Source organism: Scheffersomyces xylosifermentans (assembly GCF_036884685.1).
Source record: "Scheffersomyces xylosifermentans strain CBS 12540 chromosome Unknown RJT20scaffold_6, whole genome shotgun sequence".
In the NCBI taxonomy this organism is placed as follows: domain Eukaryota; kingdom Fungi; phylum Ascomycota; class Pichiomycetes; order Serinales; family Debaryomycetaceae; genus Scheffersomyces; species Scheffersomyces xylosifermentans.
The window spans coordinates 255610-278335 of record NW_027042944.1 but is presented as its reverse complement, the minus strand read 5'-3'; the positions used below and the strand labels follow the sequence as shown (position 1 = coordinate 278335).

General features: G+C 40.6%; 8 protein-coding genes across 8 annotated transcripts; 2 read left to right on the top strand and 6 right to left on the bottom strand. All coding sequences in view use genetic code 12, as the record gives it.

The window, feature by feature from the left end:
- Positions 1 to 35: 35 nt before the first annotated feature.
- RJT20DRAFT_52859 (uncharacterized protein) lies at positions 36 to 2495 on the bottom strand. Its single transcript, XM_064920514.1, has one exon. The coding sequence runs from the start codon at positions 2109 to 2111 to the stop codon at positions 171 to 173; it is 1941 nt and encodes a 646-aa protein (XP_064772937.1). The 5' UTR covers positions 2112 to 2495; the 3' UTR covers positions 36 to 170.
- Positions 2496 to 2879: 384 nt separating this feature from the next.
- RJT20DRAFT_98639 (Nem1-Spo7 phosphatase catalytic subunit) lies at positions 2880 to 4328 on the bottom strand (the record flags this gene model as incomplete). The annotated part of the gene is made up of 3 exons (XM_064921732.1): positions 2880 to 3740; positions 3792 to 3937; positions 4082 to 4328. 3 exons carry the CDS (start codon positions 4326 to 4328, stop codon positions 2880 to 2882), a joined length of 1254 nt encoding a protein of 417 aa, XP_064772936.1.
- Positions 4329 to 7338: 3010 nt separating this feature from the next.
- RJT20DRAFT_146025 (uncharacterized protein) lies at positions 7339 to 10014 on the bottom strand (the record flags this gene model as incomplete). The annotated part of the gene is made up of 4 exons (XM_064918838.1): positions 7339 to 7469; positions 7560 to 8324; positions 8346 to 8709; positions 8737 to 10014. The coding sequence occupies 4 exons, from the start codon at positions 10012 to 10014 to the stop codon at positions 7339 to 7341; spliced, it is 2538 nt and encodes an 845-aa protein (XP_064772935.1).
- A 2355-nt stretch (positions 10015 to 12369) lies between these two features.
- On the top strand, positions 12370 to 14270 carry RJT20DRAFT_129471 (uncharacterized protein). Its single transcript, XM_064917507.1, has one exon. It carries the CDS (start codon positions 12702 to 12704, stop codon positions 13977 to 13979), a length of 1278 nt encoding a protein of 425 aa, XP_064772934.1. The 5' UTR covers positions 12370 to 12701; the 3' UTR covers positions 13980 to 14270.
- RPS6A (40S ribosomal protein eS6) lies at positions 14235 to 15510 on the bottom strand (the record flags this gene model as incomplete). The annotated part of the gene is made up of 2 exons (XM_064918450.1): positions 14235 to 14939; positions 15505 to 15510. 2 exons carry the CDS (start codon positions 15508 to 15510, stop codon positions 14235 to 14237), a joined length of 711 nt encoding a protein of 236 aa, XP_064772933.1.
- Positions 15511 to 16686: 1176 nt separating this feature from the next.
- Positions 16687 to 18438, bottom strand: RLM1 (Rlm1p; the record flags this gene model as incomplete). Its single annotated transcript, XM_064921164.1, has 1 exon — positions 16687 to 18438. One exon carries the CDS (start codon positions 18436 to 18438, stop codon positions 16687 to 16689), a length of 1752 nt encoding a protein of 583 aa, XP_064772932.1.
- Positions 18439 to 20221: 1783 nt separating this feature from the next.
- On the bottom strand, positions 20222 to 21118 carry NAT4 (Nat4p). The gene has a single exon (XM_064917506.1). The coding sequence runs from the start codon at positions 20990 to 20992 to the stop codon at positions 20351 to 20353; it is 642 nt and encodes a 213-aa protein (XP_064772931.1). The 5' UTR covers positions 20993 to 21118; the 3' UTR covers positions 20222 to 20350.
- Positions 21119 to 21393: 275 nt separating this feature from the next.
- Positions 21394 to 22556, top strand: RJT20DRAFT_156225 (uncharacterized protein). The gene has a single exon (XM_064919128.1). It carries the CDS (start codon positions 21537 to 21539, stop codon positions 22227 to 22229), a length of 693 nt encoding a protein of 230 aa, XP_064772930.1. The 5' UTR covers positions 21394 to 21536; the 3' UTR covers positions 22230 to 22556.
- Positions 22557 to 22726: the final 170 nt, after the last annotated feature.

Here is a 22726-nt window from a genome sequence, read left to right as displayed (position 1 = left end):
TCTATTTAGAGTGGTGGCTTCTATTTTCTTGATATAGATACTATTATTAGTTAGCAACCGGAGAAATATTTAAAACATGGAACAACGTTGTTGTTTAGCTCGTGTTTAAATGTACGACCTGCAAAAATGTAGAAATAGAAGGACCGAGAACCGGATTCCGTTCCGTGTCTCTACGTAGTACCTTTAGCAACTTCCAAGCAAATGGAAAGTATCTCCTGAATGAGCTCATCTAGCTGATCGTCACTTTCTATGTCTTGATTCTTTAAGAAAGAAATCGTGGTCCCGCAAACGAATTTTGCATTGTTAGAAAGAACATTGAATTGGCTTGCAGTCAGAGAAGGATTTGGCACTAGGATCTGCAATTTCAATTGGACAAGAAAGTCCCGATAAATACGAATGAACTCGTCTCTCAATGCCTCTATGCTGTTTCCGAAGTAACTCTCTACAAGGAATTTGAGACTAGCACCATTGTTCACCAATGTGTGGAACAATATACCGAGAGTCTTCAACTTCTCTAAAATGTAGGTAATAGTGGTACTGTTGCTAGATAATGGAGATATTGCGGTCTTTAATGCATCTTTTACGCAATTAATTATTTCTGGAGACGAGCTATCACTTTGCTCTGTTCCCTGGAATTGTATCAAAGCTTGCACCATTAAAAGCTTAACTTCATTGATGCTTATCAGTTCTTCGATGTTTGTGAATAAATAACTCCACAATGAAATATATTTCATCACGTCATGATCTCTTGTATCAACAAAACGGACTTTAATGAGGTGCTTAATGAATTTAAGATAAATGTTCAAGACTTCTGGATAATACTTGCCGTTGTCTACTATTATTTTACTGAACTTTTCATTCAATTGGTCATAGTTGTCCAAAATTCGCTTTGCATTATCGTCCGTCATAATGTTGCTCAACAAGTGCACAGCTTGAATCTGTATGACATCATTAATTGCAAACCTTTGAAAATATATATGGTAGAATCTATCCAAGCCGATGGTATCGTCTATAAATTGAATGACGAAATCCGACTTTTCTCGGGTAGTAACATAATTACCAAGAATGATTGAGCTAGCAGCTATGACATAAGGATCAACAGAATTGCTCTCTGCCTCTTGGAAATAATCCAATGCTAACTTCAAATCATCCACATTATTGAAATTCTTCATAGATGAGATCTGGCCACTGATGGAAAACAATTTTCTTCTATCCATCGTGAGAGACGACAATCCAGAAGGTATAAGCTTTAGAAGGTTAAGAATCTTTGCATTACCATGTATTTTATCGATACTTTCCAACTCGTCAAAAGACGTCAAGACCAAAATGATATCAATAATATTAGAAATAGTCTCATCCAAGTCGTCTTCGTCAGCGCTTTCCAGTATTTTTTTAAAATTGGTAAATGTCACTTCCAAGAACCAAGTATAAAAGGAGAGATATTCTCCCACAGTATCTTGGAACACCTCGTCTCTAATTATCTTCTCATTGTTGGCAGTAAAATACTCCTGGGTGAACTCAATCAAGTTCTGGGCATCTGTAGGGTCAAACTCGCTTTCTTCTACAGAGCTAATTCGTCTTATGGCACCATACAATTTCGTATGTAAATCGAACCCATACAAGAAGTTCAAATAGTTTACCTTATTATCAGTATTGTAGATGAATTGACTCATAAAAAGTACCACTCTGGTAAGTATTTGCTCTCCCAGCTCACTTTTATCGTCAATTACCAAACAATTCGACACTCGGTTCCAAAACTCTGCCACTTCCTTGTAATTTTCTGAAGTAAAGTAGTCTCTGTTGGCTGAATTATCGGCAGTCAAGTTAACCAAAACACGCAAAGCTTCTAGAAGAACCAAGGGTGCCGGCTCCGAAGTGTACTCCTTATCTCCACCCGAGCTGTCAACTACAGAATTGAGGTACGCTCCTACTACATAATTTGTTTTCTTTACGATAGAAGGAAGGTTTTCGAATACCACGGCACTCGATCTCACCTCAGGGGATCGTAAGAGGTCCCCCAAACTTCTAAGCAATTGTATATTATCTGGTTTTTTTTGCAACTCCAGCAACACCACGGTGGCATTTTGGATGTCCTCGCTCAATTCCAGCATTCTAACCTCGAAGCTCCTCGATACATAGTACCATTCATCAACTTTCAGTGAATCTTTCCAAATCTTTATTAGCTCTGATAAGTCCGATGCCAAAGAGGATCTAAATCCGGTGTGGTTTGTATGCAGGTGTCCATATTTGGGTGCAATAATGGAGTTTACTATATATGGGCTGTTATCGGAATATAATGGGACTATTAAGGGATGCTAAGTCAAATGGAGTCAGCTGTAGAAAATTGCAGGAAGTCGAAGAAATTCTTGTTTTTCAAGTAGTCTGGTCAGAGTTGTAAAGAGTTGAAGAGAATATGTGCTATTCTGATCATTTCCTACTGTTTAATACGTTGCTGAGACTTTAGGTGGTTTAGAATTGACGTAAACTTCTGCACTATTCCAATAAGTCATATTCCAATAATGTTATGTTTTCCACAATTTATATTCCTAAAGTAGTTATTATCGCTGCTTCTCCACAAATTTTACTTAACTCAGGTTATCGTGTATATTTGTATTAGTTTAAATCTAACTTCTAACTTTTCATTTTTTGGGGCACCGTTTTGTTTCTAACTTAAAGCAAGCTTATAAATAATGATGCTATAATTCAAATATTAATAGTAATGATCGTTGGGTCATTACCTTTCATTTTAGTCGTACAAGGTATGCTATGGTCTCCAGCATCCTATCGCTGCAACGGCCCTGGTGCTACATCACCAAGTCTTCTGTATCGTTATATTCCTTTCGTGAATCGTGTTTTGGCCATGTAGGAAAACGCCTTCGTCACCTTTCAAATGACTTCTCGCCGTTTCTCAATCCCAAGATGAACCGTACGTCTATACAAAGACTCAAACTGTGAAGCATGGGCAACAAATGCAACAAATCGCGGTCTCTTTGGTCATTAATCCAACCTTCGATCATTACTGCATTGTCCTCATGGAGTGCATAACTGACGGGAGAGTTATCCAAGATTATCACGTTCTTCAAGTCGTCATCTTTTGCAAAGAACTTCGACAAGTCCTTGATATACCCTACGCCCTGTCTATATGTACAATCGGACCTATAATATCTTTTCGTGAAGATCTTGCGAGGAGACAGCCCTGCATCCTCTTTTGCGTCTCTCTTACGAGTGTTATCCAAGATGTCACTCTCCAACCAGTCTATAATGGGATCAGCATATTCTTTCACGGACGCAGTGAAAATTTGCAATTCAAACCATTTGGAAATCTCTTTTAAGAAATAATCACAGAATGGTCTTTTATGAACATAGTATAATGATGCAATGTTGTTGAGCTTAATCTCGATCATCTTAGGAGCAGAGGAAGAAGAAGAGTTGAACGAACGCGGGGATCCACGGGACAATGAATGGATGAGGGTCTCGTCAAGATCAAGAATAAGCGTTTTCCGCTTTCTTTTCTTGTTTGGATTACGGGATAAAGGATACAATCTTTGTGGTGGAGGGATCATGTATCGTGAAGAAGATGTGGGGGATTTGATATTATTCGAGAGAATATTTTCCTGCTTCAATATCTCAGTCTTTTCGTCGATCTCGGATCGAATTTCAGGAGTATCCGATGTGTTAGAACGCTTTATCGGACCTTTGACCTCTTCTTCTTCATCCTCTTCTGGAATGGACAAGCTGGACTCGGATCTTTCGTATGGTGGTCTTGTGGGAGGAAATTCTTCGATGAGAACTTCGTTTCCTCTGGTGATGAGCCCTAATTGCTCCAACGTATACACGAAGGGAAACGTTATTAGTAACCAGAGGAATGACAAAGGTTTATATATAAGAAATTTGGGGAAAAATATCACCGCTTGGAAGGTAAACGATAAGACCTTCGCTATGAAGCTTCTTGATTCAACGGGTTCATTGTAAGTTGATTCGTCGTAGCCTTCGGGTAACGCTTGTGTTACTGGGGACTCTGTTAGGGTCATGGTAGATGCAGATGATAATGATGATGAATTCTGGACCGTTTTCAACGGACTCAGGTTTTTGATGCCGTAATTGCTATGAGTCTTAGCAGTGGAGTTGATATTTGTGTATGGAGCATTATTCTTGCTGTTGTTGCTATTGGCGGTAGCCGACGCTGCTGACAAGTTGATTTCACCATTATCGTCGATATCCTCATCATCTTCGGCGTCTTGATCTATAGGGTTTGGAGGAATCTCGTATTTGGTTTTGTTGGGGTAAATGGTGTCTAGTGAATTCACTATTATTTTGAGCGAGTTCATTGCTATGATTAGATATGAGTAGGTATGGTATGATATATGAAGTGATATGATGGGAATTTCGGTATGTTTCGGTGTGATACGATACCCTATGTACTTAGTTTTATGTTCTTGTATGACTGTCCAGTAGTTAACCTAGACTTTGGTGGATGGTATGAATGTTCATAATATTACGGTTGGTCCGAGGAACAGGCTAATCACGACCGGTTCTAGCACAGTAAAAGCAGCGGCGAAAGTCGATTTCGCTGGTGGTTCTGATCCAGGGACTCTTGGAAATTCTTAGACTATGATATCACCGAACTTTCGGCGTTGATACGGATCTTGGTGCACACAATTGTCTGTGCCCACACTGGAGAGCCTCTTAACTATGAGCGTTTTGGCTAAGTTAACGGAGACGGTTAGACGCTGGAACGACACTACTACGACAGCACAACAGTAGGGGGAACTAGCGGACGAAAACTACGATTTCGATCCCGTGGCGGTTTTTTTCGAAGTTCTGTCGTTGTGACGAAGTTGATTTCTCGTTGACGCTGGCGAAGTGGATGCTACCGTGCTTCCGATGCTGATCTACCCAACTCTTTATATTCATATGATAAAGACACCACTAACTAAAAATAAGCTGCATGGGAGGTCTGCAGGAGCATCTGGATGTCGCGCGACATTGTTGGTTGGTGGGTCAGAGAGGGAGTGGGTGAGGGAGTGGATATTGAGAGAGACTAAATGTATAGTGAAGTCGGTGCATTTGCAGTGGAGTTAGTGAATTTGTTTTAAGCAGAGTGTGAGAGTTGGTAGAGTGAGTAGACTTGTGAATATGAGTAGACTTGTAAAGTGTGAGTACAGTGAAATAAGTACAGGGTAGAATATGAGTACTGGTGAGTAAATCCACTGAATGCACTGAGTGAACCGGAGAAACGACAGACAGGAAACTTCCTACTAAAACAATTAGTGGTGACTACATTATTACGAAGCTGTACTACGACAAACTTGAACTATACTATGAATGTTGCTTACTATGGGAGCTTAACTATGGAAGCTGGACTTTCTCGGATTATGGAACGAGGACCAATTTTCTTCTCTCTCTTTTTTTTTTCAGGTGCGGGTTTTCTGAGACATGACCCAGAGAGAAGCATTCTAATGGCTATTCGCGGCGGTGCGTGTGTTGGGGAGGATGTCGTACCCAGCAAACCCGATCGGGCAAGACAGGATGAAGTGTTGACAGGAATGGTGGGGTCTCTTGGTGGGTCGAGAGTGGGTGGGTAAATATTAGAGGAGGCTGGGGTGAAGAGAGAAAAGAGGATAAAAAGGAATAGGGATAGGGATATGGGTACAGATGGAGATATGGGAATAGAGACAAGGTTTTTGCACTTGGTTATGTCACAGTTCCTACTCCCAGTGGTGAGAATTTAATTAATGCTAATTTTAATGCAAATGTATGTAATAGCAATACTGGAACCCGACCCAAATACTTACTAAAAATACCACTAATACCTCTCATATTACATCTTAATTACATCTATTATTATATCTATTATTATATCTATTATTACACCTAATACTACCTCTACGCTTCTCGTGCTATCTCTACTAACAGAAAAAACTCTATCTGTCACTGTCATCCTCATAGCAACCTTATCGGCCAATCCTATGTTCTCCACGGTTCACGGTTCCACGTTGTCTCATCGCAACAATAACCTAAATCATCACTCCACCATGACGATTTCGCAGTTCCTTTTTGCTGCGAGACCCGTGCTGATTTCTGACTAAGAAACGGCCTCCACGTTGGGGATGTCGATACCATGGGGTAAAGTGATGAGTGTAGTTCGGGTGCAAACTCAGACCGAAGGTGTGACGTCTTGTAAGTCATATGAACTACATCGTAAATGGTTATAATCGGTAATTATGGTAATTTGGTAATTATCTTCCTCTATGCCTATACTATACATTTCTCTCTACCAATACTTTCTTCATCAAAACACTATGCACACTGTTGGGCGTTGGGTCTCATAGAGACCACTTCGTATAGAGATCTTAAACCTACATGACTAGTTCCCCTAGTAAATGAAAACTACAAACGACATCAGTAACCACAAGAACAATGCTTGCTGTATACAGTCGATCTGTCTGTGCCTCTTCTTCTTGTAGCTTAATACCTTGGGCTTTGGAAGGTTTATGCTTGCTACATTGCTGTTGCAGATTCGTTCCTGGTCGTACCGAAGCTTCCATGATGAACGGAGTCGTTCAAGGCAGCAACAGCAGCAGTAGCAATAATTCCGAATGACTTGCCTCAACAGGTCATTTCTTAACTTTCTTAGCTTTCTTAACTTCTAAGAGTGCAATAGAACCTTACGAAACCTGACCTAAAATGCCGTTCGGTCCCCTCCATCCATGGTATGTACCAAGACTTTAGTGGTGACTACACCTACCAGCCAAGGACCTATCAGCCAAGGTCATATGACGACATTGCTGTCACCGAAAACGGAACTTTTAATTAACGGCTCGTACGTACGCACATTCTTACTATACTGTATCTACTCCTAATATTATTCCTCTATTCTTCCGAGTGATGTCGCAAGGCTGCATCTCTCAAATACCCATAATGGTGTTGTTCTCGCTGTTGGTTCTTTGTTGAGCTTTACTTCTTTGGGACGACACCCCCACTTATTGCAAAAAAATGGCTTTCGTCGTCCCAACCGAAATTTTGCCAAAACGGAAATGTCTACTATGATCATTCAGATTCATCCGACTGGTTTCCTATTTGGTACGAGTTGACTAGTCTGACTGGTATTTACGTGAAACGTTACACCGTTGCGAATGTGGAGTAATGTGCTTCCCCATCTTTGAGTTTAGACGGCACGAGATCACTATTGTAAAAATTGGAGCTAAGAAAGAGACTGTTAAACTTTTGTAGTTCATAAATTCCATTACTATGTAAATTATAGACACTTCGTATATATATGTGTGTCTGTGTCTGTGTCTGTGTGTGTTGACAAGAAGCAAGTCTTCAAGTGAGTCCCTAGAACCCTCCAATGAAATCGTAGTCACTGTCAAAGGCTTCCTCATTACGGCTGGTGCTACTAGCGGTGGCATTAGTGCTAGTTAATGTTGCATCATTCGTTTTGGTGACACTTGCAGCTGCGGCAGCATCTGTAGCGGGGTCCCCCAGCTTCACCGCACTTGATGTTTCGGGGCCCTTTGTGGGGATAATAGACTGTTGGTGCTCAATTTCATCGTAACTTCCTCTTCTTGACGTGGTGGCATTATTAATGAAATTCTGGAAAATCGAAGTGATGTACGAGATGTTGGATTGGGAGTGTGTATCTTTCCCATGACTGCTGGTAACAGAACTCGTAAGTCTTCTAAAATTCACAAGGTATCTGTTGTCCGAACTGGGCAGTGCTGGAGTCTGCTCTTCCATCCTCTCATCCTCGTCGTCTGCCACATCCCCGTCTTCGTTTTCATCTTCGTATCCACTATTCTCATCATGAATGCTTTGTTCGTCGATTCTAAAGTTACTCAGCAAATTGGTTCTGACCAGTCTCATTAAGTTGATATCGAAGCTCGTAGTCCTGCTTTCTTCATCGTCGGCATTAATTTCCTCGTCCTCTTCTTCCTCCTCGGGCTTTATTAATTTAAGTTGATTGGTATTATAACTTTTACAGTATTTGCACTTCAACCCTAAAACGTGGTACAGTGTGTTTGATTTACCCTTACAATCATTGCAGCTGATGATACATCTCCATGCATTGTAAGGTGATGGTAACGGCAGTTGAGCGATCTCCTGGTCCAATAGACGGAACTGGGTTTCCACGTTCACAATTGTCTTTTTACATATTGGGCACTTATAACTATGCTTCACAAGCTCGTCGTAGCAATGCTGGTGAATGGAATGACCACATTTCATAAATACGACTTTATGAACCGATGTGAACAAATATTCATTGCAAATTGGACAATCACAGTGAGTGGTATTGCTTAAACACTTGTGTTTCTCACGTAAATCTATTGAAAGGCAGATATTACATTCATCACAATGGAAATAGTCCTTATCGATACCTAATCCTAAACGACAAATTCCACATTTGTCGCAGTGATAGATATCTTTGGTGTGATCATTATCGTATAGAACACACTTATTACAGAAGTAGTAAGCTAGTTCTGATTCACAATTCATGCAATAGTTTGTCTCAGGATTCTGAGGTGTATTGCATTTCATACAGAGGATGTGCTTTACCTCTGATCTCACCAATTTATGGGTAGTGACTTCACTATCATGACAAAAACGACAAGGATACCATTTGAGACACGTTGGGCACTCCAATTTACAATTACGCTGATAATGTGGGCATCCCATAATCGTATTGAATGGAGGATCGTGGAATGAAGGCTGTTGATCTTGCTCAGTAAGGATAACTTCCTCGTCAACCTCATCATCATCGGTCTCTTCAATGTCCTCCTCGTCATTGAATTGTTCCGTGATGAATACATTTTGTGGAATTTCAGCTACAGGTTCAACTTCCATTTCTTCTTCTTGAATGATAGGCGAACGAACAGTGGTTTTTGTAGCTGAAGGAGTGTCCTCTACAGTTGTTGAGTCACCATCATTTTGGTCTATTTCGTTGTTCAAGACTAACTTCTGTCTCTTCAATTTCAGAGGTAATAATTCAGACTTGTTTTCCTTTAACAACTTCTCATTAACGTATTTGTAGTAATTACCCATCATGAGTCTTGTTACCAACTTATTCTTTGCCTTTTGCGTAATATTATTCAAATTTTGGATTTGATGAATTCTGGTTCTTAATAATTCCTCTTTGGAGAAGTCTTCCAATGAATTTAAGTCTGTCAATGCCTTAATTTGCTCTAAAGTCAACCCATCTATATTATCCAAGTCACTCGTTTGAGTGCCACTATCATCAGCACTATCTATCAACTGTTTCCGTCTGCTTCTTTTCTTGTATGTTGATGAATGTGATTCTGGCTTGACTATCTCGTTCAAGAGTGGCTGATCTTGATTTACAATTTGTCCCACGCCAACTGGTTCAGTTATTTCTTCAATAATCTCTTCTTTGTTGCCATTTTCGACGTCATAGTCATCTTCAAAATCGCTAATGTCTTCAGCAGGCAAGAATATGGTTTCATGAATAATATCTGTCAATGGCTGCAATCTATCAATCGCAGTTGAAATATTCACCCCTAGCTTCAAATCATTGAGGAACTTATTCATCTGGATACGAGTTGAAAGAACAGTTTTGATGGAATTGACTAATCTTTGTTGTTCATGAGTATCTGCTGTTTCTACGTCGGTATCGCCGTTTACTGTTCCATCATCGACGACTGTGCTGTTGCCACCATTGCTATAGTAGTTCTTGGTTGCATCTATGTAACTAGATACGTATCTTGAAAACTCTTTTGGAAACTCTTGGATCTTGGAAAGCTCGAATGTTGGCAAATTAGGAAGATTGGGCATGTTGGGCATATTAGGTAGGTTTGGAAGATTAAACGAGTCTTTGCTTATGTATGAGGCCAAGTTCAAGTTGATGTTTAAGTTCAAACGGCCGATTTGGTCCAATTCTTCGGTAAGTGAGTCGACATCTGAGTCGTCCGAGTTGAAATTTCTCCTACGACGACTACTTCGTCTTCTTTTGCTGTGGCGATGCTTGTGGTGATGTTGAGTCTCTGTGGTTGCAGCCATTTTTGGAGTATCACCATTGATATCGTTTGAACTGGTGGTATCTACAATAGAGCTATTCAACTTGGTTGATAATTCGCCCAAATCATGTTGGTACATCACAGAATCTTCTGGTGTTATAATTCCAGAATTGCTTTGGTTATGGTGGTATTTTTGTTGTTGTTCGTTAATATCTTTCTTGTTCTGTTCCCGAAGTCGGTATTCTCGCTGCTGTCGTTCTAGCTCTAACTGGAACTGGTGAGCGGGATGATCTGCCACCAGTTCGAAGTAGTCTGGGACAGAAGACATGACCCGAGTCGAGGGAGTATGAGTGACGAGGAGTTTCTTCCACTGTTATCGAGTTGAAGATATCGAAGACGAAGACGAAGAAGAAGACGAAGAAGAAGAAGAAGAAGAATAAGGCGTTGTTATTTTGACTAAGAAGCAAAGACGTATACGAAACAACAGGGAGAGAATAGAATTAGCGATAATGAGAAGTAGCGAGCGTACGAAATCATCGGTACTAAAAGCGAGATTTGTCGGTAATAAGTGCCAGTAAAATGTGACAAGAGCGAGTCGGGAACTGGTGTCATATGAAAAAGGGGTGTTCTTCGGCAGGCGATTAGTGAGTGATTAGTGGGTGCTCAGTGAGAGTGTTACGGTGTCTGAGGGGGGAGCAGGGAGGGAACATAGGGAGATATTTTGGGGTGATTAGTGAGAGATTAGCGAGAGATTAGTAAGTTAGCAGGAGGAGTGGGAGAACGGAAGTGGCATAGAAAGTGGGATAGAAAAGTGGGACTACGGGACTAAGTCGAGTTGAATGGGAGGTGAAGGCAGTTCTTGTCGAAGGGTACGAGGAGTATGATGTCATGCCACAGAGGAGATGCATTGTATTGGGAAGTGTAATAAGAATGTATTTATAATGAGACAAAGTCATGGGTATACACTTTAGCGAGAGCTAGCGAGAGGCACACGAGCACGACAAGCACGAGAGGCACGAGAGTGACGATCTTCAGGGACTCAGAAAATCTTGTGATCTGAATGATAATGAATGGGGGCAAAAGAAGGGCACTAGAAGTGGGTATTCCGTGGGGAAGCAATATGGAGGGAAATGGAGTTTATAAAGAGAAGTGGAGGGAGGACAAATGTGTACTCTAAATGGTAACTATAGCCCTTCAGTTGTAGGTATAGATTGTTGTGTGGTTAATGTGTATTACCTTGGCATAATGTATTAAAAGTAATGAAGTAGTGATGTTAATCTTAATCTTAGGGGTTCCTGGAACACATTTTATACGAGGAATCGTTCCCTATATTTTTAACTCGCTGTAAGTATATCATATAGGACCCGAAAGAGTAGTTTGCAATCGCATTGTTCATTAGCTCTGGTTAATGTGCACAGAATGGTGCAATTGGGAGATTCCTTCACTAAGAAAAGGTGTGAGAAGCTCAAGAGCAAATTTCTTGCAAGCGTTCCTTCTTAACAGTGTTCCGTTCCTATTATAGTTCTCTTATTAGTGTTCTTTATTATTAGTATTCCTTCTTAATAGGCTCCTTCTTATCTGCTTGTTTCAGTACAGTCTCATTAAAAAGTAGAGTGATCCTCTCTTTTTGCAACTATTTCTCATTTCTCAGTAGGGTAATTAATGTTCTCTTAGTGTATGCTGCTCTTCCCAGTAATCAGAAAGAGAAGCAACATGTTGCAGCCATTTCTTTTATATTTCTTTGGTCAACTATGGCTTATTCATTGACTTACTCCCCCACTCAGTTTATACTCAGTTTATGGTACTTCCCATAAAATACTTATCTGAACTCATTTGATTCATTTGATTTGCATTATCTCATGTCATCACTATCATCTCTTTCATGGAATTCACTGCTTGATATATTCTTCTAAAGTGTCCATTTTGCATCTTCTTCACGCATAACTCATCACGGACAACTCTGCTGGTACCATACTCCCATTCATCAAGGATACATGCAACATATCATACATATCATACATATCATACATATCATAAAAACCATACAAAAATATTCAAATCTTCTAATACCTACACCTACAACTACAACATATCTTTAGTATATATACGCAGTCAATACACACTTAGTCAATACATATACTTAGTTAATATATATACTTCTATACATATACTCAGTCGATACACATATACTCAGTCAATACTATACTTAGTCAATTCACATATACATCATACCTCTATTCATTCTACCTCTTATCTATTCACCTACCATAAACCTTAATGCTCACAGTCTCATACTACTCTTCTCTTACCACATCTCCCATCTCCCATCTCTTACCTCTCGCATTCCTTTATACGACTCTCTTCCCACTCCTACACTCACCCTCACTCTTCCCAACTCTGTTACCTTCTTCTACGCTCTCATCACATTCCTTTCTCCTCCTGCTTCCTGCCTCTTCCTTCTTCCTCCTTCTTCCTTCTGAAGTACAGGATGCAAATTTATTTGGTTGTAAAAATCGTCTCTTCTTCTGATTAAGAGAAAGTATATGCTAATGTTCTTTCTTGTTTATATAACTAACATTGGTTCTTTTCTTGAATCTGATATTGCATAGATCATATACGATTCTATACCTCTATTATATTAACACTGTACTACAGTTCATCGCATTACTACTAATTGCTACACTCAGTTCCATCATACTCTTTTACCTTAACTACTCATATATATTCACCATGACAACAGAAACAGCAGATATACCGTCTAACATCACGGTTCCTCCAGAGGAAATACGACACTCGATCGACAAAACTGTCACATATGTCCTCAAGAATGGTCCTTCCTTCGAAGAGAGACTCAAGGCGAATAATACCAACCACAAGTTCGATTTCATAGAAACCAATAATGAATACCATCCGTACTACAAGTGGAAATTGGACGGAACAAATACCATGAAACCTGGAATAAACACAACATCAAGTGCTCCAGTACAATCAAATGGAACACTGGCGGAAGAAGAGACTTCATCATCAACGACTCAAAAGCCAAGAGAATTGAAATTCCTCGTAGATTTGCCTCAAATATCATCCTTGGACGTGGAAATCATCAAGCTAACGGCATTACAAGTCGCCAGAAATGGCGATGACTATGCTAAGAAGTTACAGGAACATGAAAAACTGATAGGTAATAGGGCCCAGTTTGATTTCATGAACGAATCTCATTCGTTCAACAAATTGTACAAAACCTACATTGATCAGTACAAGCTTCTTCTCAAGTTCTACGACAATCTGAAGCAAGAGGATGAGGAGGTAATCGAGTTGATGAAACAACTTAATAATTCAGGCGATATGCTCAAGAATGCCTTTAACAGAGCACAGTACAACAGGGAGAACAAGGTCAAAAGAAAGGAACAACAGAAACAACGTGAACAAAAGCAACTTCATTTTGCATCCATCGATTGGCAAGATTTCACCATTGTAGGTATGATTGAATTCGATGCTGTAGACGAGGTCAAAGAATTGCCTGAACCGTTATCTCGTGATGACTTGATTTACAGATCTTTGGAAGCCAAGAGCAAAGATATAGTATTACCTGAAAAGACACCACAGAAGCAAGAAGGTCAAACCAAGAATGAGGCTGATAAAAAGACTCAGAACGAAACGCCCAAAGAGACGTCACCAGCTCCATTACCAGTAATCAAAGGAATGAAGATCAGAGCTGCTGGTGAATCAAGATTGAAGAGAGCAACTACCACATCATCTGAAGCCACCATCAAGTGCCCTATAACGGGCAAGATGATACCGGAGCTGAAGTTCGACAACCATCTCAAAGTCTTACTCAGAGATCCAAGATACAAACAAGAACAGGAGAACTTTGTGCGGAAGAATTTCTCATATGCTTCAAACTTAAGTACTGATCAAGTGTACGAGAACATCAAGAGATTAGTGAGAAAGAGAGACGGAGAAAGTGTTGACGAGCCTGAGAAGAAGAGACTACAAATTGGTCCGAAATAGACAGATATGTTGGGACAGCTCATTACATTACTTCATCTTCATATTGAAGCAACCATGATATTCTAATCAAGGATTATAGCCTACAACTAGATCTTACATGCTATGTTATATAACCGATATTTATTTTTTATTAAATACACAAGATAGACTAAAGATATGAGAAGAATGAAAAGCATGTAAAAGAAGCCATCAACACAAAATGAATCTGTATTATATTAAAGTTATGTAGATAGTATCCTCTAGGCATCACATTCCTTAGTTCTTCAAGGAAGCAGCTCTCTTCTTTCTGTGCTCGAGCTTCTCCTCCTTACGTTCGTGCAATCTCTTGGCCAACAATTGAGCGTATTCAGCAGCAGCATCTCTTTGTAATTGAGCGTTCTTAACCTTTTGGGTCTTGAGGGCTCTCTTTCTTTGTAAAGTTTGTGGAGTGACCAAACGTTGGATCTTTGGAGCCTTGGTGTAGGTCTTGTCACCCTTGGTAACCTCACGTCTGACGACGAATTGTCTGACGTCATCTTCCTTGGTCAAACCGAAGAACTTTCTAATGTTGTTAGCTCTCTTTGGACCTAATCTCTTTGGGGTGGTGGTGTCAGTCAAACCAGCAATGTCGGAGTCACCTTGCTTGACAATGGACAAGGAAAGGACAGCCAAGTCTTGACCAACGATACAACCTCTGACGGACTTTCTCTTTCTCTCACCGGTTCTTCTTGGTCTGTAACAAGAGTGACCTCTGGCTAACAAAAGCTTAACTCTGGTTGGGTGCATAACACCTTGCTTCATTGGGAAACCTTGCTTGTCGTTACCACCAGTGATTCTGAAGATGTAACCTTTGAATTCGTCACCAACAGAGTCACCCTCGACTTCTTGACCCATTCTCTTCTCGTAGAAGACTCTCAATTTGTGTTCATCATCGATTTCGATACTCTTTTGAGTACCGTTGGCTGGATAAGAAATGTTTAACTAGAGAAATGTTAGTATTTGTTTGTTGAGTGCATTAATGATATAGATGAGCTGGAGCATGCAAATTGGGTCTGTATTCGGTATGGACTTGATTTGATAAATTTTTCCTTCTTTGGAAGTTGGGATTACTTAAATCATCTGGTTGGTAGCTGAGATGGAATGGTACTCTATCGGGACTTTTTATCCTATGTAATGATGGCTGTTATGGCGAGATGGCACCTTGGATCTGATTTTACTGATAATTTTTCACTTCTTTGAAACTCTCACTTCATGGACTGAGGTGTACCGTTGACTGGATTCTTGGTGATTACTACAACCTTTCCTGGGCGTCCTCTTCTCATTTGATGATTCTTTTCTTTCTTGCTGCTCTAATGGGTCCACTGGATGAATTCTGTTCTACTGCTTTACTGTCTCGCTGGATGCTCTTTTCCACTGTCGATATTTCGGATCTCTTCCACCTCCAACGTCAGAGTATCCAATTCACGGCAGCTGCCGCCGTTTCCACAGACTCTACCCCCGATTCGCTGCTTGCTCCTATCCACATTCCATGGGTTCTATCACATACCTTCATATTGAACTACTGGTCTATCGTTGCCTTGTGAATTAGTGGACTTTCAAGAAAAGGCTAACAGAAAATTTTTATAACTGATAATTTTTTTCAGACGAAAATTTCTCCCTGCGAATTCTCAGCAAAAGCTCAAACTTTCAGAGAGAGGAACACAAAGAAGTGAAAAAAAAAAAGTATGAGACTGTGTGAGAGTAGTGTATGTGTGAGTAGTGAGAGTAAGTGGGTGAGAGAAAGTGAGTGTGAGTGTGAGAGTGAGTGAGTGAGTGAGAGGACTGAGTGCGTGAGAGTACTGTACTGTGTTAGTGAGAGAGAGGGACAGAGAGAGTGTGTGTGTGCGTGTGTCAGTGTGTGTAGTGTATGAGTCTGTGAGTGTAGTGTGAGTGTGTGTGCCATAGTTAACGGTTGTGTGTAGTGTGTGTATGGGTACTGTGTAGAGTTCCCAAGCGAATGGAATTCAACTGAAATGCGCGAAAGAGAGGAGGAAATCGGTTTATGTGCAGGTGAACATTTCAAAAAATGCTTTTTCACGTGATCTATATGGAATTTAAGTTAGGGTTGGAGCCCTAATGTGCGGCTCATTCCGCAATTGGAGTGATTAAAAAATATATTATATGATAGTGATAGTGATATACCTGGAAGAAGGCTGCAAATCGCAGTCTGAAATCTATGAAAAGGGTTGTCTAAATCAAGTGCACCGAAGGAGATCTTAGGATTAGGTTGAGTTGTGGGGTGAAGGATTTATTTGTAAATGTTGAGTAGTATTCTTTGTAGTGGGGGGTTGAAACGTACCGAAAGAACCAAGTATTTGGTGCTGGTTGGGTATGTTTTCCTTCTGGATCGTATCACATTACTTGGTTCCTTTACAGAAATGGAACATTGTCCCGACTTCTAATCTTCCCATTTAGTATACACCAGTAGCAAAGGTAAGTGAACTATAATTCATTCTCAATGTCAGAAGCATTGAATTTGCTCTCGTTTAACCACTATGCTTTTGATATAGCTGATTCTCAAGAGATGTAAAAGAAATCAACCACATCATACTCCTCCTACAACGCAAACAGCCCTCTCATGCACGAAGTGAAGTCTATTAATGAAATACGTAGTATACATAAAGAATATTGTAAAAAAAAAAAGAGCATTTCTCTTCATAAATGTACCAGAAAGCCAGACTCTGTTCTATTAATCTTTCTTAATCTCTAACTTTTCAGAAACCATTTTGCCTGAATTTGCATTGGGACCTCCTGGAACTTGTCCTCCCACTCCAGGAGCGCCACTAAACGTTGCACTTCCAATAAAGTTAATTGGTGAAAGAACACCGTCTTCCTTTTGCTGTGGGGAAGATTGTTGCTGCTGCTGCTGCAAGTGTTGTGGTAATGGTTGTTGTACACCTTTTAGAGCATTTCCACCTGGATAAGCACTTGTCGGACCCGCAGATGATAACATATTCATAAAGTACTGTGGGATGTTTGTGTGGATAGGTGTCATCCCAGTGTTACCGCCAGGCCAATCTTGAGGTGCATAGAAATTCGAAGGAGATGGGAACATATCATTAACATATCTCGATGGCAATCCGGAGATTGGCGTTTGTTCGCCAGCATTGTTGGGCAAATTCGTGAAAATTGGTGGACGGAATTTGTTATTGTGAGCTTCATTAGTATTTGCAGATGGTTGGTTGTATTGTTGGTTGAAAACTTGGTTAAGTATTGGAGTTGGTAGAATGCCATTAGGATATGGATTCGAAGGTGAGCCTTGTGGTGGCATGGACGAGTAGTACATATTATTGGCCACATTGGCATTTGTCGCCAGTGCGTTTGTTGTGCTATTTACAATGGGCAATGGAGGAGCTGTGGCACTTGCTGGTGATGAAGTCTGAGACTTCGAATGGATAGGTATTGGTAGGGTTGGTTTTCTGCTATCAGGTGATCTAAAGGACTTGAAACTTGAATACTTAGGAGTATTGATGGTAGGTAAGTTGTTTGCTCCTCCTAATAATGATGGATTATTATTTGCCGCATTTATGGCATTTGTAATACTATTGGAGGAGTTGTTAGTGATGGAAATATCCAGTGAGTTACTTTGAGGACCAGCGCTGTCGGTGGCACCGTTACTCCTATTGCCATTAGATCCATCGTTGTTTCCGGAGACGGCACCTGATGAAGTGTTTTGGAGGTTTGTATCAATCGCCGTTATTGTCCTGGCACTGTCGTTCACACTGCTCTTATTGTTAGAAGCATTACTCTTGGAATCTGTTGGTATCTGTACCCGCAAGACAGGACGCTGGTTACTGGAAGTGGAGTCATCTCTTTTATGCGATATCTTGTCCATTGTATTGGACGAATGTGTGCTTCCTGGTGTATTGTCCTCCTCCTTCATTCTGTAGTTGTTGGGGTTGTTAAATGTGGGTATGTTTGTCAATGAGATGTGATGTGGTGGAGGTGGTGGAGGAGGACGATTGCTGTTGAATACTTTACTATTGCTATTATTGTTGTTACTTGTGTTGTTATTTCCAGAGTATTTCATATCACTGAAGGACCTCTTATGCCTTTTTGGTTCTGGAGAATCGCTATCATATTCGGAATCAATGTCATTTTCATCTATTTCATCATCAATAGCTCCACTCTTCCTGGTGAGCTTTTCGCTGAGATTCTTCTTCTTCTTGTAGTTTCCGTAGTTTTCTGGAGACTTCTGCTCGTGGGGCTTCTTCTTCAACTTGATATTGGACTGGTACTCCTTGATGAGCTCGCCGGTATCCACCGACGAGAATTCGTATATCTTATGGTTGTTTCCAACGATGATTACCGCCAAATCAACTTGACATAATACTGACAACTCGTGAGCCTTCTTGAATAACCCTGCCTTCCGCTTGACGAACGTCACCGTCCTGTTACGGTCATCGGTTAAGGGCTGGATCTCAATTTTTCTTCTGCCCATTGTGCAAGTTCAATCAGATGTGATGGCTGTGCTCGCTGGTATCACCAACTGCTATTTTTATCGTGGTGATGATAATATTATCCTCAAATGTGAGACCACGCACCTCTACTGATGGGATGCACTGGAACTGGAGTCGCGATATGCTGAGAACGGATGTGTTGATTATTGTTTTTACACAAACCTTAATCTGATACACAATATCTGTTAATTTCGTACCTTCTCACACTTTGTTTCTTACGCCGTTGAGCTGTTGGTAAAAATAGATTTATGGTTGAGACTGAACAAGTTAAAAATAGCTACTCAGGCCCTTTTTATTCAGCCGGGTGGGGGTCGTGTGTGGGGGTCGTGTGTGGGGGGACGAAAATTCGTTAGGGAATCGGTTGTGATTATGTAGGGGCAGGGGAGCCAGTATGTGAAGGAAGGGGAAGGCTTGGAAGTGGAATGATATACGAGGGGGGATGCGAGCTGTAAAATCAGTAAGTGCGGTACGCTAGTCAATGCAGTCGTTTCTTACTGTTAACTTGTTAGGGAACGTAGTATTGGAGTGGCTAAGGATGTGTGTAGTTAAGTGTATCTTTGTTTATATGCTAACTAGAACGAAGTAGTCAGCAAAATCTCACGATTCTTCAATGCGTCTGGAGGGGTAAACTACCTATTTTTGCTGCACAGTATCTGTTGAGGTCTACTGTGGTCTACTGCTACTGGGCAAACAGCACAATATTCGGTCTCTACGACGACTAAAAAGTGTCCTGTTTAGGGTTTTTGATGACGGTGAAATCCAACTTGGAGGGGATGAAAATTTTAAGTGAATGTACTGCGGCACGGGTGTAAATCCAGATTTTTCAATGTTACACTTTTGTCGGGATTTACGGTATCACGTGACTCGGTGTAATAATTTACGACAAGCCAATTCGGTGGGAGGCTTTCCAGGTGGGGAGGTGCTTTTTAGTACCAAGCGAACATCGGTTTCTATTTATATAAATTTGGCAACAATCGGATCTGGGGTAGGTTTATATATGGCAGGTCAAAGAATTGTGTTATTTCTTAGCCGCAGAATAACCCCCTGTGGACAGTTTTTTTAGAGTAACACCGAATCTTCCTCAGGTACTTGCTTTGCCTATGTAGCAAAACTGGCTATGCTGCGAAATAAACTTGTGCCGTACAGACTTCGCCTCCTGGTGGTAATTGAAGGCGTAGTAATATCTCTATTATCTTTGTATTTCCAACTGGGATCGTTATCGATGTAAGAGCAAACATCAGTAGAATCAATGGTGGAAACTTCTAAGCATTTTTGATCGCACAGTGGTAAGAGTAGGACGCCTAGATAATTATTTATAACAAGAAATGAAGATAAAATTGACAGCATTCAACGAAATGGGGGGAACAAGAGATTATGAATAATGAATTATATGTCATTTTAAGCAACTCTGCATGTTCAAGACTATAAAACGCACAGTCGCCTGTCATCATGGACTAAGTTTCTTCATTTGCTCTCGCCATGGTTTCACAGTAATAATTCCATCCCAATTGGTCTCGTCTCTTCTGGGCCTACGTTTCACCTGCGGTCTCCTTTTTTCTTATTTTGGGGCTTAACAGGACTTCTATTGTGTTTGAGCTAAGCACAATTCTCATAATCCATAGCATATGGTTAATAAGCAATACTTGAAGGTATTGCTAAGAATAGACATCGAAAGGAAAGAATTATGGTTTTTAATGTAAAGTTGAATAAATGTAAATTTCACAGTCATTCTCCATAAACAGTATTGAATAAAATGCATTAATAGCTGAATATAGTGTTACACCTAACACTCTTGAAGGTAATTAAAAGAGAATCACTGGAATCATGATGTTTTTTACTTATATCCTTTACTAAGGAAGTTGAATCTGTTGATGATACTCTATTAATGCTCTGCTATATACATGATCTGATAAGGATATAATAATCAGGTTTTACCACTTTACCACTTCTAAGATGTTTATCTTGTGGGGAGTTGGGATGAATTTTGTAGCCCAACTTCAAGTACCACAGGAGGGCCGGAGAATTATCTGTGAATACCGTAAGCGAAGTAGCTTTACAACTCTGGAAATACCATGGACTTTTCCGGTCGCTTAGATCCTTGGCAAGGGCATGAAATATCTGCATTAGTTTGCCTCCTAATTTCAATGCCTGGAATTGAGGTACTATGTGGATTTCATAGAGATAAAGTACTGTTTCATCCTCGTCCTCCGAGCACAATTTGAAAGACATAAATCCGACTATACTGTTGTCTTCGGAGGTCAACCAAACGTAGATCAACCCTGATTCTCTCATCTCCTCGAACTTATCCAATTTCCAAGTGGGTTTCCCCGTGTGCTTGACGTAGAACTTGCCCAAATTCCTGTCCACCAAGTCTACGAATTGGCGTAGCTTCTTGGGCGGTAAGTTATGAATCGCTTCGTAATGTATGGAGATCGCGTTTTCCAGCCATACGCCAGCTATTGATGCCTCAAGACTGTCTTTTATTTCATCGGTGACTCTCTCGTTCAATTTTTGGTCTCTTTCGTCGAATAGCATATCTACTGATAACTACTAGCTACTCTACATCAGCTATAGAGAGAAAGAAGGCACTGCTGTCTACAACTATTAAACCGGTACCTACAACAAGATACGTCTCTTCGTAATTATGCTTAAGTTAATTGTCTCCTGCATGGTTCACCTCCGACTTTTTCACCCAAACCTTCGCTTCTTACATAAGACACTGGAAGAATGGTTGAAAGGTACAATTAATTCCACCATTAATTGTGATTTTCTGCTGAAAAGTTGATAATTGTGATCACAATCCAAATCTATATTTAACTATCTCTTTCGAAATTAATAGATCCAATTCTAGGTCACTTTCGCCTCAGCCTCTTCAATCTCTTCTCAGTATAAACTTGTCTATTATTAGCTACTGGCTACAGTACTACAATGTATGTGCCTGTACATAAGAACACCTTTTCTCATCACTAAAAAACGCGTTCGAGTTGCTTCGTTAACAGAGGCGATAATGGAGAAGAAGAGGTGTACATCTTAGGTTAAAGATAGTCTTTGTAATATAAAACAACCCGCAAAAGTGGTAATGAATGACTTAAGGAATGAAACTTTCGCTTCATCTACAAATTTGGCTCTGTCAGAGTTCGAAAATACCCATGACATCACCATCGATAGCCCTGTTCAACAGTACAATGATCAGACCATGATGTCTCCACGAGCCACGATCCCGAGCTCTCCATTCAGATCGTCACCTTCTATACCAGGAGAAAGGCACCACAGCGTCCTAGAAGACTTGCATGAAAAACAGCAAGAAAGATCTATACGAAGATTGCAGCCATTGGCTTCGTCATCGCCCATACGACGTGGTGGGCCCGACTTGTCTTCTTCCCCTACCAGTGGTTCCAAGAGAAATAAGTACTATCACCATCATCAAATAGACGAAATAGAAGCCAATGGCAGAAATTTGGCGCTCAATATGAGGAACAAACATAATAAGCTTCGCCAAGTCCGAAATCAATACAAGCAGGACAAGATCATGGTCCAGCGAAGCAGGATCAATGACATGCAGTTTAAAGAGGATTTTAAGCAAAAGTACGAATTCGAGTATGATGAAATGCTAGCAGGACTAGATTTGGATCAGCTCATTGAGGAGGAGCGAGAAATAGACGAGATTGACCGCAACAACGAGTACCTGGTGTACGAGCAAGAGTTGCTAGAGATGGAGAGGCAAGAAGAGATGGAAATCGCAGAAATGTTAGAACTGATGAAATTGAGCTAACGCGCCAGAAATCGTCACTCTTCTTCGGGTCAGACATTACCCTATCTAGGAACATTAGACGAACGATAAGGAAATGCAACACCCCTTTCCCCCTTCGTAGCAAAATTCCATTGCCTTAACAGTTAGTAGCCCCCAGCGCTTATTCAATTGCTTACGTCAGCAATTCCTGGCTGGGTGCAGTTTTGGGCGAAGAGCCACAAACATAGTGAGAACATAGAGAGATCCTCGCTAAGTAACCACTAGCGACGAAAAAAAGACTCCCTGGATTTAGTTTCGAGGCTACCTTGGAGCATTAATAAAACGCAACAATCGGTGAGCCAAAAGACATGGCTTGCCGGTCCAAATTGGATTTTTAACCGTAAGGGACGAGTGTCACCACTGTAATTACATCAATGTAGGCAATTCTCACCATATACATCCAAATCGCACCGAAAACTCCGGTCTCTCTCTTCATTCTCTCTCTCTTCGCTTCCTCCCACTAAATCCTCCCTACAACC